At 38.8% G+C, this 19,878-nt stretch overlaps 1 protein-coding gene across 3 annotated transcripts in view; it reads right to left on the reverse strand.

Moving 5' to 3' along the window:
* The window catches only part of ELP2 (elongator acetyltransferase complex subunit 2), a 47,220-nt gene that overhangs the window by 2,290 nt on the left and 25,052 nt on the right, over positions 1-19,878 (reverse strand). For 2 of the 3 annotated variants that reach the window (XM_010849747.1, XM_010849744.1), the window contains 10 exons: positions 16,584-16,733; positions 13,568-13,756; positions 11,418-11,487; positions 10,799-10,894; positions 10,601-10,658; positions 9,943-10,015; positions 4,701-4,893; positions 2,453-2,574; positions 621-754; positions 4-115 (listed from right to left, as the gene is read on the reverse strand). In XM_010849747.1, the coding sequence (XP_010848049.1) occupies positions 4-115; positions 621-754; positions 2,453-2,574; positions 4,701-4,893; positions 9,943-10,015; positions 10,601-10,658; positions 10,799-10,894; positions 11,418-11,487; positions 13,568-13,756; positions 16,584-16,733 (1,197 nt within the window). The remainder of the gene's footprint in view (positions 1-3; positions 116-620; positions 755-2,452; positions 2,575-4,700; positions 4,894-9,942; positions 10,016-10,600; positions 10,659-10,798; positions 10,895-11,417; positions 11,488-13,567; positions 13,757-16,583; positions 16,734-19,878) is intronic. The other variant, XM_010849745.1, reaches the window with a different exon arrangement.

Raw genomic sequence — 19,878 nt, forward strand, 5'->3', positions numbered from 1 at the left:
CCTTTGACTTGTTTCTACACAGCGGATCCAGTCGTTTATTTCTGGAACTTGATCGGTCTTTTTCCAGGAGTATAAGCAAATCTTTCCACACTCCAGTCCTACTGCAACCACATATCTGTTTTTAAGAGAAAGGTGAAGGCTGATTAATTTAGCATGAATTTCTTCAGGGTTCCCGACTACCTCTGGCTGATGAAGGACTCTGTTTGGACCCAGGATCCAGTGTGCTGCTCTGCTGTGCACTCGAGAAGCCGCCTCTCCATCGAGGGAGCACAGTTCTACCTCTGTCCCTGGTGGGCAAGGCCCGTGAGCCAGCGCTTCCCTGGCTGGCTGTGGGGCCCTCAGTATACTAAAGATACTCGTTATAGAGAAAGTAGCACCGTCTTCCATTTGGTGAAATAAGAACCTCTGAGCCACACTCCCCATCTCTATTTCACCACTCTAAATACCATCAAGTTCTATCAATTTAGAAATTCTTATGAGAAACATAAGCATTATTTTAAAAAATATTTAACTTGGAAGCTGAAAGAACACACAGATAAAAGCATAAGAGGGCTACACATTGAGAAACTAAGTGGTCCTCTTAAAGAAACATGAGATGAAGCCCCCACATAGAGACTGACCGTTGGGAAAGGTTAAGCACCGGGCAGACGCTGACGGCGGTCACAGCTCCACCCACGTCCAGGACGGAGGAGCAGGGCCCGATGCTGTGCTCGACGGCATCATCGCTGGAGTCGCACTCACCCCAGACAACCACCTAGCACAGACAGATCACACTCTGTAACGCTTCCTCTCTGCAAGGTTTCTGTTAATGGCAATGCATTAGAGAGTTTTGATGGCATAAGTGACACTCTGAAATTTTTTAATTCGTCATTTCATTTGTGATCCAGGACTTCTGAGCACTACAAGCATCACAGAGAAGCCACCATGTAGCAGATACAAGTCTGAGATCTCAACTACCCAAGTGTGCTGGGCCAAAGTCGACTGTCCCTGCCTAGGGGCCTGCTCTTTATACTCAGGAAACCAGTTTGGATCCAGTGAGATTTGGTCCACCAAGGTGCCTGCACATTCCCCCAAGAAATTACCTCAAAATGTATGGAACCAATCAAGTCCTTGGCTCTTCCTCTACACCCCAGCCCAGCTCAGAGAATCAGCTCAGCTCTCTCATCAAGGTTGGAGGCCCCAACCTTGATGATACTAATCTAAGAAATGAGGCTTTTCTGGAAGCTCAGGCCTCGAAGGGGTGTGAACAGTCACAAAGAAATGGAGAGGGCCATGAAACAGACAAGAGCTGCAACTTCAGGACCAAAGAGAGACTCTGAGCAGAAGGCTCTGCCCAGGCAACCAGAAGGGCATTCCCGAGACCGCCTGATGGATGATGCTTCATCCATTTCAGCCTCGACCTGTCTCTGAGAGTCACAGCTGGACCGTCTGCTGCCCGGCCTGACTGTGGAGGACGGAAGCAGACCTGCTGCCTGAGCAGCTTGCAGACAGTAGGAAGATAAATGCCCGGGAAGACATGAGTAGGCCAGTGAGAGGAGCGAAGGGCTGACAGAGGGCGTGTCAGAGGCCGACATGTGTGTGTCACTGAGCACATGCCGTGTCAGTCCCCTGCTCAGGAACACCACGGCTAGGACTGAGAGGGCGGGAGCGGAAAGGAGGCACTCAGGCGCCTCAGACCTCTAGTCTGCAGGAACTGCAGAGAAGGAAAGGATATTTTTTTTTTAACATTTTAAAATAACTTTTATTTCTAACCACAGTTACACATAGAATTTTTAATAGTAAGAAAAAACAAAAGATATATTGGGAATGAAAATTTCCATTCAAACCCCCCAGCCCACCCCATCAACATCCTCACCCACCGAACCACCTTCTCTTTATTGCCACGTTGTTGTTTAGTCGCTCAGTCGTGTCCAACTCTTTGCAATCCCGTGGATGTTTTAAAGAGCATGAACACCAGAGCCAAGACTGGGCCAGGCAAACATTTCCCAGGGAACAAGGGCAAGGGGCAAGGCCAAGAACCTACTGCTAGCTCACTTAACCTGACTTTTTTCAAACTTGGGACACACACACTCACATACCCCACCTCCTCCAATGAATGAAAAGGTAACAGTTATTCACAGAATTTTAAATTCATACAAGTGTGAAAAAGAAAAGTATGGATAGTCTTAACACTTTTCATTTCCTACTTTTCTCCCACTGGGGCCATCTGATATTGGTAATGAGTCTGAAGAGTCTCCTCTGTAGTTGATATTTCAGAGACATATATTTACAGAATTTAACAAGTAAGAAAAGTCTTTTTATGTATGCATATAAAAAACACAGGAGGGAATACATAAACTGATTTTTAAAAACCATATTAGAAAATTAGGATTATGTGTGTTTTTTAAATCCAAAGATACCTGTAATATTATTATATTACATTTGAAAAAATACAAAGTTAAAAAAAAATTACCTTTCTGTCCCGACTTCCAGTGAAGAAATACTTGCCATCAGGACTCCAATCGCAAGACCAAATAATCCTGCTGTGCACAGCAGTGACTTTGTTAGTGAAGGCAAACAGGCTGAAGACGGGATCTGAAAGAAACACATTTATGCACTATTCTCAAAGTGGAGAAACCTGGTTTTTCCTTATTAGAAAGTTATGTTTAAGTGCCATATAAATCATATAATTTAGTCATCAATTTATACACATAAATGGATGTCTTTTACAACAGATCAAGGCCAGGGAGCAGACCCCTCACCAGAAGACTATGAGCATACAATTATTTTTCTAGTAGGAAATGATATTATACTGATTAGTCACTCTCGAGTGACTGATGTGAACTCCTTATTGCCAAATTCAGAGTTAAACTGAAGAAAGTAGGGAAAACCACTTGACTATTCAGGTATGATCTAAACAAACAGATTCAAGGGATTAGATCTGATAAACTGCCTGAAGAACTATGGATGGAGGTTCGTGACATTGTACAGAAGGCTATGTGATCAAGACTATCCCCAAGAAAAAGAAATGCAAAAAGGCAAAATGGCTGTCTGAGGAGGCCTTACAAATAGCTGTGAAAAGAAGCGAAGCTAAAGGCAAAGGAGAAAAGGAAAGATATACCCATTTGAATGCAGAGTTCCAAAGAATAGCAAGGAGAGATAAGAAGGCCTTCCTCAGTGATCCATGCAAAGAAATAGAGGAAAACAATAGAATGGGAAAGACTAGAGATCTCTTTAAGAAAATTAGAGCTACCCCTTTTCATGCAAAGATGGGCACAACAAAGGACAGAAATGGTATGGACCTAACAGAAGCAGAAGATATTAAGAGGTGGCAAGAATACACAGAAGAACTGTACAAAAAAGATCTCCATGACCCAGATAATCACAGTGGTGTGATCACCTAGAGCCAGACATCCTGGAATGTGAAGTCAAGTGGGCCTTAGGAAGCATCACTACAAACAAAACCAGTGGAGATGATGGAATCCCAGTTGAGCTATTTCAAATCCTAAAAGATGATGCTGTGAAAGTGCTATACTTAATATGCCAGCAAATTTGGAAAACTCAGCAGTGGCCACAGGACTGGAAAAGGTTGGTTTTCATTCCAATCCCAAAGAAAAGCAATGCCAAAGAATGTTCAAACTACTGCACAATTGCACTCATCTCACAGACTAGGAAAGTAATGCTCAAAATTCTCCTAGCCAGGCTTCAATTGTACATGAACTGTGAACTTCCAGATGTTCAAGCTGGATTTAGAAAAGGCAGAGATCAAAGAATCAGAAATCAAATTGCCAACATCTGCTGGATCATGGAAAAAGCAAGAGAGTTCCAGAAAAACATCTACTTCTGCTTTATTGACTATTCCAAAGCCTCTGACTGTGTGGACCACAACAAACTATGGAAAATTCTGAAAGAGATGGGAATACCAGACCACCTGACCTGCCTCCTGAGAAATCTGTATGCAGGTCAAGAAGCAACAGTTAGAACTGGACATGGAAAAACAGACTGGTTCCAAACCACGAAAGGAGCACATCAAGGCTGTATATTGTCACCCTGCTTATTTAACTTATATGCAGAGTACATCATGAGAAATGCTGGACTGGATGAAGCACAAGCTGGAATCAAGATTGCCAGGAGAAATATCAACAACCTCAGATATGCAGATGACACTACCCTTATGGCAGAAAGTGAAGAAGAACTAAAGAGCTTCTTGATGAAAGTGAAAGAGGAGAGTGAAAAAGTTGGCTTATAACTCAACATTCAGAAAACTAAGATCATGGCATCCGGTCCCAGGGATCAAATCCGGGTCTCCTACATAGCGGTGGATTCTTTACCGTCTGAACCACCAGGGAAGCCAAGTGGATGTCTAAATTATCAGTGTGAAACAGGTGGGTAATTTAACTGTATATTATTATTCCTGTCCCATAAAATCCTCGGTATATATCATCTACTTGGTTTTATGGTGGCATTCTGTAACCACCTGCAAAGTCTAAATTTTGTACATACAGATTTTTATGGTTCTTTAACCAAGATATCTGAAAACATTATCATCCTTACAAGGAAGGTCAAGTCTTCCTCAAATTTCAAAAACTTTCAAAGACTCCCACAGTAACCAGACTCTGGCCTTCACTCTGTTATCATTTCACTTTACCCAACAGCTGCTCAAAGTGAGTAAATGGACATAACTGTCTCACTAGTACCCTTCCCAGCCAGGAGCCATTTACCTAACTCAGGCGGGATCGTGTCCTGCCTCTTCCACAGTGACCAGGTCCGATCTCTGGAAACAGCTAGTAAGAACTTGTCGTCAGGAGAGAAGGCCATCTGTGTGACAGTCAAACTATGGAAGATTAAATTCTGCACCTGCTTCCAAGATGCAGTGTTCCAGAGAATGATAGCAGCATGTTCTTTCTTGGCTGCCTGTAGGACAGAGATGAAACAATAAAGCAATGTGAGTGAAATAAACTGGAAAAAAGAAAACAAAACCACTTTTTAAAGTAACACACTGCTTCTACAGTATTCTTCATGTATCTGCATAAATAAAAACCACAAATTCTCAGAAGATACTATAAATTCTATAACCAGGTGTAACCCCTGAGAAGAGACAGACCGGGATTAGAAATGATGACTAGACACTGGCAGTGGAATCAGAATTTTTAAAATTATAATTAACATACAATATTCTACCTTGTTATTGACTGTGTTCCCTATCTGCACCTTACATCCCTGTGACTAATTTTGAAACTGTCAATTATTTTGTAACTCCAAGTTTATACCTCTTATACCCCTATTTCCATCATCCCTCCACCTGCACCCTGAAAACACCCTGTCTGTTCCCTGTATCAACGAATCTGCTTCTGTTTTGTTTGTCCATTTGTTTTGTTTTTTTGGATTCCATATAAATGAAATCATTTAGTATCTGTCTTTCTCTGTCTGCTGACTGACTGATTTCACTTAGCGTAACACCCTCCAGGTCTATCCATGGTGCCACAGATGGAGAGACTTCACTCTTTGTTAATGGCTGTGTTATACTGCACATTCATGTGTGCACACACACCACCCCTTCCTAGTCATTCCTTTATCAGTGGACGCTTTGGCTGCTTCCATATCTTGTCTATTGCAAATAAAGCTACAATGAACACAAGGGTACATTTATTTTTATAAATTAATGTTTTCGTTCTCTTTGGATAAATACCCAAAAGCAGAATTGCTGGATCATATGGTATAGTTCTATTTTAATTTTTTGAGGAAGTGCCATACTATTTTTTCAAGTATGTATTTTATATAATTTTACAAGTATGTATTGTATTTTTACAAAATACATTTCTGCATTAACTGTGTAATTAGTAGTTAAGAGACTTTCACTCCTGGTCCATACGAAGTAACAGGGACCAGATTTACTATCTTGTATGAAAAAAACTAAAAGATCAAACAAAATGCATCAAACAATGCTACTTCAAAATACTTGATGTCTGGCAACAAAGAACAGTTACCCCAAGGAACAAAAAGAATCATAGAGTAGAAAAAAATAAAAAAAACAAAAGAACATCACTGAACCCTATAACAACATCAACCACCCAAATATAGGTGTAACTACGGTCTGCAAAAGGATGAAAAGAAAAAATACTTAAAGAGCTGCTGCTAAGTCGCTTCAGTCGTGTCCGACTCTGTGATCCCATAGACAGCAGCCCATCAGGCTCCCCCATCCCTGGGATTCTCCAGGCAAGAACACTGGAGTGGGTTGCCATTTCCTTCTCCAATGCGTGAAAGTGAAAAGTGAAAATGAAATCGCTCAGTCATGTCCGACTCTTCGCAACCCCATGGACTGCAGCCTACCAGGCTCCTCCATCCATGGGATTTTCCAGGCAAGACTACTGGACGGGTGCCATTGCCTTCTCCACTTAAAAAGCTAATGGCCCTCAAATTTGATGAAAACAATAAACCGAAAGATCCAAGAAGTTCAATAAAACTCAAGCACAAGAAATAAGAAAAAATTATACCAAAAACAATCAAATTGTTTAAAACCAGTGATAAACAAAAAATTGTACATGGAGGGGAAAAATCCCATTATTGAGTAACAAAGAAAAATTACACTGGACTTCTCATCCAAAGCAACACAAGTCAGAAGAAAATAAAGTAACATTTTTAAAGTACAGAAAGGAAAACAAACAATTCTTTACCTACCATAAGTACACTTTAAAAATGAAGGAGACATATATATTTTCCAGACAAGCAAAAACTCAAAAAAATTCCTAACCAGCAGAACTACATTACAAAAAATGCTGGGGAATATCCTGCAGGGAGAAGGAAAATTATATCTGATGGAAAAAATTTTTTATTATTTAAATCTCTTTAGGGATAATTGATTATTAAAGCAAAAATAATAGTATCACGGGATTTCTGTAAAGAAGCAAAATGTACAAAAACAATACCACAAAATAGAGGAAATGAAAATATACTTATTTTCTCATGAACAGTGCACTATTACTTGATGCTAAACTGTGGTAAATTAAAGACACATACTATAAAATGTGAAACAACCAATGAAATAACACAACAGAGTTATATCTGCTAAACAAAAGAAATGGAATTATAAAAAGTAATTACTTCATCAAAAATAAGTAAAATGGGTCAAAAACCATGGATTAAACAGAAAACAAATGGCAAGATAATAAAGTAAATCTACCATATGAATTATTACATTAAATTCAAATAGTCTAATAAACACCCCTATTAAAATGAAAGATTATCAGGACAAGAAAAAGATCAAACTCTATGCTGCCTCCAAGAAATCCACTTGAGATAAAAGTTAACAAATAACTTAAAATGATGAAAAAAGACACATAATTCAAGCACTACTCAAAAGAAAGCTGGGGAATTCCTGGCGTCTAGTGGTAAGGACTCCATGCTTTCACTACAGGGGGCATGAGTTCAATCCCTGGTCAGGGAACTAAGACGGTGCAAGCCTCACAGTGTGGCCAAAAAAAAAGAAAGAAAGCTGGAGTGGCTATATTAACATCAGAATGGATTTCAGAGCACAAACTATTATCAGAAATCAAGAGTTTCATTTCATAATAATAAACTAATCAGTTAATCAAGAGAACATAACGATCATAAATGCTTAGGATCTAACAACAGAGCTTCAAAACACAGAGTACAAACTGAACGCACTACAAAGATTAAAAGACAAGTTTACAGTTGTCGTCAGAGATTTTAAAATGCCACACACAACAGAACTGAAAGAGCAAAGATGGTAATGCTGTCAACCAATATAAGTCGTATTTTTCAGAACACTCCACCCAACAGAAACAGAATCTACCTTCTCCAAGACAACATGGAAATTTACCAAGATTAAATTTCAAATGATTGAAGCTATACTACACTTTTTAAACAAAATGAAATTAAATTAGAAATCAATAACAGAAAGATACCTTAAAAATACTCAGTATATGGAAGCTAATATATTTCAAAATAACCTATAGTTAAAAAATAAAAGATGAAGGAAATTAAAAAGTATTTTTAACTGAATGAAAATGAAAACACAACATACCAAAATTTGCAGAATGCATCAAAAGCAATACTTAGAGGAAAACTTAACAGCACTAACACCTATCCAGAAGCCAGGATTGAGGGCTGGGTGAAATGGGTGAAGAGTCAAAAGATACCAATGTCCAGCTACAGATAACTAAGTTAGGGGGACGCAGTGCAGCACAGCAATTATCATCAATACTGTACTGCATGTGTGAAAGTTGCTGAGATCTTAAAAGTCCTCAGCACAAGAAAAAACTTTTTCTTCTAACTATGTATGATGATGGATGTTAGCTAGACTTACTGTGGGGCTCACTTCCCAATGTAAACAAACGTCGAATCATTATGCTGTACACCTGAAACTAACACAATGTTATATATGTCAGTTACACCTCAATAAAAAAAGTAATTTTTTAAAACGTATATACATATACATCATGAGCAGGAATGCAAAGCTGGTTCATCATTTGAAAAATCATTCAATGTAATTCATCATATTAATAAATTAAAAGGGAAAAACATATGATATGCCAACAAAGAAAAAAATTTGACAAAATCTAACATCCATTCTTGATACAAAACTCTTTGCAAACTAGAAACTGTAGGGAGATTTTGCAACCTGATAAAGAATTAGAGTCATAATGCACAGCAAACATGCTTAATAACGCAGAAGATTTTTGAGTCAGGCGAAGATTACTTAAGATTCTACACAAGAAGCACAAACTCAACACAGAACAAAAGTGATAAATTAGACTTCACCAAAACATAAACTTCTGCCCTCTGAAAAAAACACTAAGAAAAGGAAAAGACAAGCCACTGTGGAAAATTATCTACATAGCAAATATCTGATAAAGGAGTATCCAGTGTACATACAGAACTTTTCAAAATTCAGTAATAAGAAAACAATACAATAAAGAACTGGGCATAAGATTTGAATAGTTACAAGTGAGCCAACTTGAAAAGGAGAAAATAATTATATGAATAACAGTGCTCTAAGACACAAAAAAGTTTGCTCAATAGAAGCACAGTTGTTATTGCTATTATGCCCTATTCTACCCAAAGGCCCCTGTATTAACAGAAAGAAGAACTCTCAGGACCACCCTCACAAAGAGGACAATAAACAAAGAAGGGTGGGGGAAAAGGAGCATGACACTATTTCTTAGGATGACCTCAGCTCAACACAGGCAAACAGCAAGAAGCCACAGCAAGAGCACAGACAAAAAACAAACATACAGAAAAAAAACCAAAAACAAAGAAACCCAAAGGTGGCCATCCAGATGGGCAGTTCTTACCATCATGCTTAAAACAAGTAAATAAATGTATTTTCTTGTTTAAAACAAGTAGATAATTTGCGGAAATTCAGAGGAATGTGTGGGTCTCAGATCCTTCACATAATCCTCCACAGGATATAAACACTGAAGAGCAAGTTCAAGGCCATTCCCCCAGGCCACTGTCTCAAGTGCACAATTCTGCAGCGCCACCTACTGGTGACTCGCTGCCCGGGCCGCCCCCCTGCCTCACCATGGCATGGACCAAGGGACTCGACTCCTTTAGGTCAGCACCCGGAGTGGCCTCGAGAAATGGTCAGATGGAATGCACACGGGGTTTTGCCTTCCCCTGTGTCTCCAGGACTCCCATTACTAAAAATTTTTATCACGTTTTTAGGTCTAATTTTCAGATAACTGATTAAATAGTTTTTGAGTAGGGGCATAAATCGGCTCAAGCCAAGTACTGAAAAACAAAAATGTGCAGCTGAGATAGATTTAAAAGGCAACTGCAAGCTTTTGAAGAGACAGATGCAAAAGAGGCAGAGAAAGCAAGATTCAGAAAAATCAGGCACCTGTGGCCTTTCATGTCGAATTCTGCCTGTATCACTAAGCTTGCAGGAGCCTGATTGAAATAACCTGTGACCAAGCAGAACAGAAAAGTAACATGCCCTACCTTACAAGCTGAGGCAAGCAGAGTCTTTGAATTGCTACAAGCAACACAAAATATTTCATAGCCATGTCCGTATCTAAAATTCAAAAAGAAAAAATGGATGACCTCTGTTTTAGGAAATGTATCTATATATCTCATGCTGCAAAATTTTTTAATGTGAAAACATTAATCTCTCTAGCTAACACACAGTTCTTTTAAGAAACATTTCTGTCAAGGGAAGTATCTGGGGTAAAAGCAGAGAGTGGAGAAGAATACAGCTTCCTAGCAATAATATAACTTATTCAAACTACTAAATTAAATACAAGTTTTCACCCCTAGCCAGTCAGTATAATAAATATTAATAACAAATCACAGAAAGGTTTGGATAGGGAACCACTGTAGGAAAAAAAAAGAGTAATAGTTTAAAAAAAAAAAAATGGTGCTATGCCTCTCTACTTTAAAAAAATCAAAACCAACAAATCTAGGAACTATAATACAGCATTATAAAAATCTAAGTAAAGTTTGATTCTCACCCCTTATGAAGGCTACCAAGAGATCTTTAGATCTGGGGGTGGGGGAATGTGGCTAAGAGGAAAGCAAAGGAGAAAATCAAATTGTGGGGGGAAAAGTATCACAAGTTAGGATAGAATCAGACCAAACAGCTAAGTATAGTTTAACTTACAGTTTTTGAACTTCAGGCCACAAAGTGTTTTGCAGCAGATGGTCCTCAGTGGGAGGTTCTATAATAAATTTAGTGTTGCAGTTAATTTTTCTATTTTCACGCAAGTGAATTCTGAAGCACATATTCAGGTCAGCAGTGACACATGCCACACTATGTGTACTAGTGTTTCTAGTAAACCATACTTTCGCCTTTTCTTACCAGTAAGTAAGGAGGGTTGGAAGGCCACCTGGTGATACTCGAAACCAGCACTACTGAACAGCTCCTCTTCATCAGAATGCTGAGAAGCCATATCTCCTAGTTTAAAAGAAGCATCAACATCATGAACGTGGTCCCATGTCTCCTACACACATCCCAATGTTAAGGCCACCAGTGAGAAAGTGGTGGCACTTCAAGGGAAGGAACGCTGTGTTCACGTGATTGCAAAGCCAAGGGTATTTCCACTGCTCTGGTATTTTCCATATGCACTGTGGTCAATTTCATAACAATTCCTTCCTTTTCCTTTGACCGAATATCTCCCAAACTTTTTATAAACTATGGAACGCATTTTTCAGGCAACCCACATTAGTATCTGTGGTTGTAAGTGCTCCATGAAATACACTTTGAAAAGCAGCACCTATTTCAGGGTGTGCACGGGCACACAGAGCAGTTACCATGAAATATCTGACAGAGAGCAGAGACAGAGAGCCTGGACTGTGATTTATAAAAAAAGAAATCACCTGTAATGAACACTAGTACATGTTATACAAGCGTGTGACTAGGTAGTAAGTACCATAGGTTCAGTAATTCTGGAGACGAATTCAGATGAACTCAGTCTTACCCTGAAAGACAGCTTTATTGGATAATCCCAAAGCAGGGACAGTAGCTCCTTCTGGAAGATCACCGTCTTGCTGGAATACAAAGTGTGAGACATGTCTTAAATGCTAAAAGATACTGTTACCTCAGGCACTGCAGGGGGGAAAAAAAAATGCTATGCTCATTAATGCTGAGAAGCAGTGTAAAGACCACTTACACTGAAGGTTATCTACCCAGACTTCCATTTTCTGAACCAAGAGATGAAATGCTAAGCATTCATTCTCCAGCAGACAGGCTCCAGCTAACCCCAGCCCCAGCCCCCACCCAATCCATAAAGTTGGGTATCTCTCATCCACAAGATCACTGAACCCTCACAGTTCAGTGAGTTTCAGGGTTTGACAAGGAAAGCGCTGTGATGGCTTCTAGCGAAGAGTGGGCTGAAAATGGAAGGCCTGAACCTTTATTTACAAGAGAGTCTCATGGGTACATCCCTAGTGATGCTCATGCAAACATGTTTCCCAGGAAGCCACAGTCATAGTATTTTCATTAAACATACTTAAAATTTTGAGTATTTTAAAACTTTTCAACAGAGTACTCTTTAAAGTGGCAATAATCTGTTTATATGCTGCATATCAATGAAGTTATTACAAGTGAAACAAATACTAACCATCAAAATTGGCACATGTCCATAAGCTAACAGCATCTCTTAAAATCTAAACTTTGTATTGATGGAACTGAACACAAACATGAGCAATGGGAATTTAAACTCACCAACATTGGTTACCGGAGACACAGGATGCTTCATTTTAGAAACGAAGAAAATGAAACACCATGGAAAACAGCAAAAAAGAGGCGTTCCTACATATCCCAATATTTAACATGGGGAAAAAAAACATCTAAAAAGCAGCAAGCGGCTTTCCAGTCTACAGCATCCCTGTATCTTGGGACACAGAACTGAATATATACCAGGGACTAACCTCTCATGAAATCCCACTGCCACATTTCAATCCCTAGAATTGTTTGATCCTCAAACCAGCCAGCCCTCCACACGATGTTCCGTCTAATGACCACAATCCAGGCCCCTCTTTCGATCCTGTTCTGTCCAGGATCTTTCCTCTTTGCCTAACTAAGACAGCCTGTGGCCAGAGGTGTCCATGGGACACTCTAGGAAGTGCAGCTGGACATTTCTTTTAAAACAATTCTGTTTTTCTCCCAGACTGGTGCTAATGTCCCTGCCTTCAAAGTCTCTGAGCTCAAAGGTATCCTGCTCCCACATCACTCTTCCCCACAAAGCGCATTTCATCACTTCCTTTGTTCAGGACCCGTCGTCAGTGCCAGAGTCTCAACTGTGTCTGCCTCCCAGGTCCTCTACCACTAGACCTTGCCCCAGTTCTCCATTTCCCTTGGTAACACTTTTCATTCAAGCAGCTCTGACCACTTCTCTGCTCCCTTTCTCGCCTTCCTTCTGCCTATTAAAAGTGTACTTACCCTTCTCAAGCTCAGAAGAAAATTTGTGACCCAACTCTAAGGACTGCAAAGGACTGTATGACATGCATTTCTGTGTAATGCAACTACCTGGCTACTTGCTTTCCCTTCCTTCAAAACTGGTTACTTGCTAATTTTTCTAACCTATGTATTTTTATAAGTGCTCAAATCTTTTGTAGAAAGAGGGTAAAAATGAACATTAATAAAAACTCACCCCTTTCAAAATTCAAATGAAGCCCCATTTTCTCATTACTGCAGTGACACTTCCTCCTATGACTATTACTTTAGCCAACACAAGATTCAGCAATTAACTGGTTTTATCTAACAATTTTAAGTACATGAGCTCCACTGCCCCCTACCCCTAATCTACACCGAGATGATAATCTCCTTGAAAATATAACCTATTGTGTTTTATCACAGTTACCAAACACAGTGAATATACATAGTATTTGTATCTTAATTTAATATTTTAATTCTTTAACAGTGTCTTGGGCTTACCTGTTATAAAATTTATTATACTAATATTTAAATTACTGCCTGTACAGTATACACAAAAATTTATCAAGCCAATGATAAGATGATTTGACTTCCTTTCTACCCATACTCTGCATTTACAGTCTTAAGTAAAACTTCTTTAAAATGTTATATGAAGTGGCAAGATCTAGTTAAAACATTTAGGGGAATACTCACATCACAAAGCACGTGATTCATTGACTGACCCGTAATGGCACAAAAATTTTCCACAAAATTCCGAGGTGCAGAAAATACTCGAAGAACTTTTTCATCTGCTCCAGACACAAACTGAAACCTACTGATCATTGCCAAACATTTAAGATCATATCCATGTATCTGAGGCCTTGCAATTTCATGCCAAGTCACCTGGGTGCCAAAAAAGATTAAAAAAAAATGATCGCACATTTCAAAAACTGAATTCTTTTCAACAAGCAAAGTATCAGACATAAAATCATTCATTATGCCACGGAAATATGACCATGGGGCAGATTCATCCATGTTGTTATGTACAGTTCAATACTTTTTTCTTGGTATAGCCATACAAAAGTAGTATTCCTTTTGTATGGCTATACCACAAATTACTGATCCACTCACCTACTCAGATATCTGGGTTGTTTCCAGCTGTCTTACTGAGAAAACAGTCATGAACTTTCATTACAAGTCTCTGTATGAATATATGCTCCCATTTCTCTTGAGTAAACACTTCCTATGGGTATGATAATTGAATGATGATTGTATAATTTTTAATAAACTGTCAAATTATTTCCCAAAGTGCCTATACATTTTACAATCCCACCAGCAGTGTAAGAAAGATCCAGCTGCCCACACCCTCATCAGCACTTGTGCAAGTCAGCCTTTCAACATTAATCATTCTAACAGCGATGTAATGGTATCTCATTATAGCTTTAACGTGCATTCCCTAATGACTAATGGTACTGAAATCTTTTCCTGTTCTTACTTTCCATTAATACATCATCTTCAGAGAAATATCTTTTGCCCCATTCCCCCCGCTCCTCTTTTTTACTGGATTGTCTGTTTTTGTTTTTACTGAGTTCTAAAAAATTCTTTGTAGACTCTAGATAAAAATCCTTTATCAGATATGTGTTTTGTAAATATTTTCTCCCAGCTTGTGACTCATCTTTTCATTTACCTGATAGCGTCTTTCAAAGGGCAGAATTTCACACTTTGGATAAAGTCTGATTTACCAAAATTTTTTTTTTTAAAGGATCATGAGTAAACAACTACTGAGTCATACTGGTAGCAAATTATCAAGAGTCACTGAAAACCACTCCAAAATCATTTGCCTTTTTTGCTTGACTATAGTGTGCTCCCAATGTTCTCTCTTAATTTTAATCTACCAAAATGCTGCTAAAGCAGAAATGCCAATGGCCAATTTCATTAGCACAGTCAGTTTCATGAATTTTTATCAGAAACTGAGTATACTTTGTAGTATAGCTCAGTTCAATGATTTATCAGTGGTAAAGTTTTATTGTGGTTTTTGAAAGCTTAGGGCCAAGACTGAAAGGTTTCTTCAACAAACACTGGGCTCAACCACTATTAAGTGACACTATATGATATTAGAAATTAGCTTTTACTGCACATCTGACAGTGTTTCCTAATGAATTAAAACTAAAATTACAAGGTATAAGAGAACTTTTTTGTGGAACTAAAGTAAACACAATTTGGCAACTAACATTTGAATTGTTTGAATTATAAAGAATACATGCATGCTTAAATTTGTTTTTTTACTGAAATACAGTTGAAATATGTAATATTATGTTAGTTTCAACACAGTGTACAACATAGTGACTTGACATTTAAATACATTACAAAACGGTCACCATAATAAACCTAGTAACCACCCACCTGTCCTCATGTGAAGTTATTAAAACATTACTGACCACATTCCTTATGCTCTATACCATACCCCTGTGACTTATTTACAACTGAAAGTTTGTGCCTTTTCATCCCTTCACCTACTTCGCGCAGCTCCACACCTCTGGAAAACACCCATTTGTTTTTTGTGTAAGTTTGTTTTCACTTTGTCTGTTCGTTTGTTTTTAGATTATACATATATATCACATTGTCTTTCTCCATCTAACTTGTATCACTTAGCACAGTATCCTCTAGATTCATCTATTTTATTATAAATGGCAAGACTTTATTTTCCTCTTTTAAATTTTTTCTTAATCTTTAATTTCACTGAAGTATAGTTGATTTAAAAGGCTGTATTAATTTCTGCTGTACAGCACAGTTGACTCAGTTATAATGGCTCATTTTTTAATGGCTAATATTCCACTGTATATATACCATGTCTTCTTTATTTATCTATCAGCAGATACTTAGCTTGGAGAAGGAAATGGCAACCCACTCCATTACTCTTGCCTGGAGAATCCCATGGAGGAAGGAGCCCGGTAGGCTACAGTCCATGGGGTCGCAAAGAGTCGGACATGATTAAGCAACTTCACTCACTGACTCACTAGATACTTAGCTGCTTTCATATCTTGGCTATTGTTAATAATGTAATTATTTACAATAATTATATTAAATAAATACATGTAAATATTGTAAATAATGCTTCAATAAACATGGGGGTGGATGTGTCTTTTCAAATTAGTGTTTTGTTTTCTTTAAATAAATACCCAGAAATGAAATTCCTAGATCATGGGGTAGTTCTATTTTTAATTTTTTGAGGAGCATCCACTCCATTTTCCATAGCACTGCTATAATTTACGATCCTACCAACAGGGCAGGAGGGCTCCTTTTCTCCACATCCTTGCCACCATTCGCTGTTTGTTACCTATTTGATCACAGCCACTCTGAGAGATGAAAGGGAGTATCTCATTGTGGTTCTGATTTGCAGTTCCCTGATGGTTAGTGTTGAGCATCTGTTCACGCATCTCCTGGCCATCTTATGTCTTCTTTGGAATGCTTCAGTTTTCAAGAAACCTATTTTCCAGGGCAGCTGTAACATTTTGCATTCCCACTGGTAATGTATGAAAGTTCCGGTCTCTCTGCAACCTACCACCACTTGCCACTGTCTGTATTTTATACCTCAGATATCCCGAGGGTGTGCAGTGGCATCTCATCATTTTAATTTGCATTTCCCTAATGGCTTATGTTGCTGCCCCTCTCTTCATGAACTCAGGGATGTTCTTTTCAAGTGGATCCATCAAGAAGGAAGATGTTTTACCTGTGACTGGTCTTTTCTCTTCCAAGGAGCAAAAAGTCGAGTTGTCTGGTCAGTACCAACAGTGATGATAAATTCTCCTTCTGGATCCCACGTTAGGTCTTGGACACCATCAAAGTGTCCTGAAATAACAATCTCTGGAGTCCATTCTTTCTGCAATGAAAGTGCTCATGATACATCAAAATAATCAATGTATTTTCATTCAAAATTAAGTCCGATAATGCCTTCAGCCCTCAGGTCTGATATGGGAAAGACCATGGCTCCCAAACAAGGTGAAAAGTTAAGTAAAAAAGATGGAAATTCACAGTAACAGGCTCTGTTTTTCAGTCAAGTAGAATAGAACTTAAACATTCAAATATGTGCTGTGTCCTTCAAAGCAGTTTCCTTGGGGAAGTCCCCTCCATTTGTCATTTGTGAATGCCTCCTGGAACCCAGACATTACCCAATCTTTCTGTGCCTCAATTAACTCTACTCTAAAAGAGCTACCTAGCTCCTACAATCATTATGATAGTCAGATGAATTTATATTTATACAACACTGGCACATACTAGGTATCAGTAATACACAAGTATTTAACTGTCAAACTAAATAATAAGGAGTACTGGGTAACACGAGTCTGTAGATTCTGAGCGTATGCCTGCCCAACTCTTTCTTAAGTAGAAAGCTGCACGTGTAGAGGACAGAGGTTAAATCAAACCTAGTTAGTCTACCTCCTGAGGGAGCCGGCACCAGTAACGAGTAAACAAATAATGAAATGCTGCTGCTGCTAAGTGGCTTCAGTCATGTCCAACTCTGTGCGACCCCATAGATGGCAGCCCACCAGGCTCCGCCATCCCTGAGATTCTCCAGGCAAGAACACTGGAGTGGGTTGCCATTTCCTTCTCCAATGCATCAAAGTGAAAAGTGAAACTGAAGACGCTCAGTCGTGTCCAACTGTTTGCGACCCCATGACTGCAGCCTACCAGGCTCCTCCATCCATGGGATTTTCCAGGCAAGAGTACTGGAGTGGGTTGCCATTGCCTTCTCCAATAATGAAATGAAATATAGAAAATGTCCACAAAGCATCTTTTGGAACAACTCAAGTGGTGTAAAACTTGAACTTTAGAGAAAAATTAAATTTATGTAAATAGCTAAAAGGTCATTCAAAGCCAACGCTGATGAATGTGGTTAAGCCATATTATTTTCTGGCCAAAAACATAAACAGGCTGGAACAAAGAAATCCTGTTAATTTATTCTGTAATATAAGAATTGACTCTAAAGTTAGCACTAATGGGAATTCCCAAAAGATTTAGAAAAAAGTACAGCACTGTTGACTATCAACACAGCTCTGAAGCTCAGCGTTTGTTTTTAGAAATTGCCCTTGACTATAACAAATGTGTGTGGGATGTGGAGAGTGGAAGCAGCTATGCATGCTTGAGTGGCAGGGGTAAATGGGAACTCTATTTTCTGCTCAATTTTTCTGTAAATCTAAAATTTTTCCAATAAATAAAGTCTATTAAAAAATTACTCTAAATATTTGGTAAACTGCTATTATAAATTTGAAATCAAGTTATAAGCAAAAGTACAGTGAAATTCTGTCCTCTGGTTTGAGTAGTAGGTTTGTCCTCCTTCTCATCTAATGATTTTTCTCATGAAGGCCCTCAAAGACCAGATAAAATATGGCTCAAAGGAGCTCTTAAGAACAAAATTAAATTTATCCTAAAAAAATCTGGAAGTGTCATAGATAATGATTCCCTAGTTCATATAATAGTAAAAACAATCTTAAAGGTCAACTCCAAATGGCAGATACAAAGGGGAAAAGTGAATCACTGTATGTACTGAGAATTCAAATCCTTCTGTATGACACAACTATTACAAAGCTCTCAAACTAAAGGTCAAGCAAATTCATGAATCTGTACCTAAATAAGTACCATGCACTAACCAATTGCACCACTCGGGATACATGAATTTTTCCTTTGTAAGGGAAGCCATTAGATGCACGTTCAAACTCTGATGACTCAATTCTGCTCTATGTTCTGACTTCTTTCATCAATTTATTTAAAATATATAGTATCAAGTATGTGTCAGGCCCTGCTTTTCACACTGTACAAGTATTAACTCATTTTAGCATCATAAAATCCTTCTCAGTAAAGTTCAGTTAGTTGCTCAGTCGTGTCTGACTCTGCGACCCCATGGACTGCAGCACGCCAGGCCTCCCTGTTCATCATAACTCCCAAAGCTTACTCAAACTCATGTTCATTGACTTGATGATGCCATCCAACCAGTTCATCCTCTGTCGTCCCCTTCTCCTCCTGCCCTCAATCTTTCCCAGCATCAGGGTCTTTTCAAATGTTCTTCGCATCAGTACGGCCAAAGTACTAGAGTTTCAGCTTCAGCATCAGTTTTTCCAATGAATATGCAGGACTGATTTCCTTTAAGATGGACTGGTTGGATCTCCTTGGAGTCCAAAGGGTTCTCAAGAGTCTTCCCCAACACCACAGTTCAAAAGCATCAATTCTTCCACACTCAGCTTTCTTTATAGTCCAACTCTCACATCCATACATGACTACTGGAAAAACCACAGCTTTGACTAGACGGGACGTTTTTTGGCAAAGTAATGTCTCTGCTTTTTAATAAGCTGTCTAGGTTGGTCATAACTTTTCTTCCAAGGAGCAAGCGTCTTTTAATTTCATGGCTGCAGTCACCATCTGCAGTGATTTTGGAGCCCCCAAAATTAAAGTCTTTCACTGTTTACACTGTTTCCCCATCTATTTGCCATGAAGAGATGGGACCTGATGCCATGATCTTAGTTTTCTGAGTGTTGAGTTTCAAGCCAACTTTTTCACTCTTCTCTTTCACTTTCATCAAGAGGCTCTTTAGTTCTTCTTCACTTTCTGCCATAAGGGTAGTATCATCTGCATATCTGAGAATTATTGATATTTCTCCCAGTAATTACGGATTTTCTCATGATGTACTCTGCATAGAAGTTAAATAAGCAGGGTGACAATATACAGCCTTGATGTACTCCTTTCCCGATTTGGAACCAATGTTCCATGTCCAGTAATACCTGTATACAGATTTCTCAAGAGGCAAGTCAGGCGGTCTGGTATTCCCATCTCTTTCAGAATTTTCCAGTTTGTTGTGGTCCACACAATCAAATGCTTTGGCACAGTCAATAAAGCAGAAATAGATGTTTTTTCTGGAACTCTCTTGCTTTTTCCATGATCCAGCGGATGTTGGCAATTTGATCTCTGGTTCCCCTGCCTTTTCTAAAACCAGCTTGAACATCAGGAAGTTCACGGTTCACATATTGCTGACT

Source organism: Bison bison, unplaced genomic scaffold (genome assembly GCF_000754665.1).
Source record: "Bison bison bison isolate TAMUID 2011002044 unplaced genomic scaffold, Bison_UMD1.0 scf7180017864286, whole genome shotgun sequence".
NCBI lineage: Eukaryota > Metazoa > Chordata > Mammalia > Artiodactyla > Bovidae > Bison > Bison bison.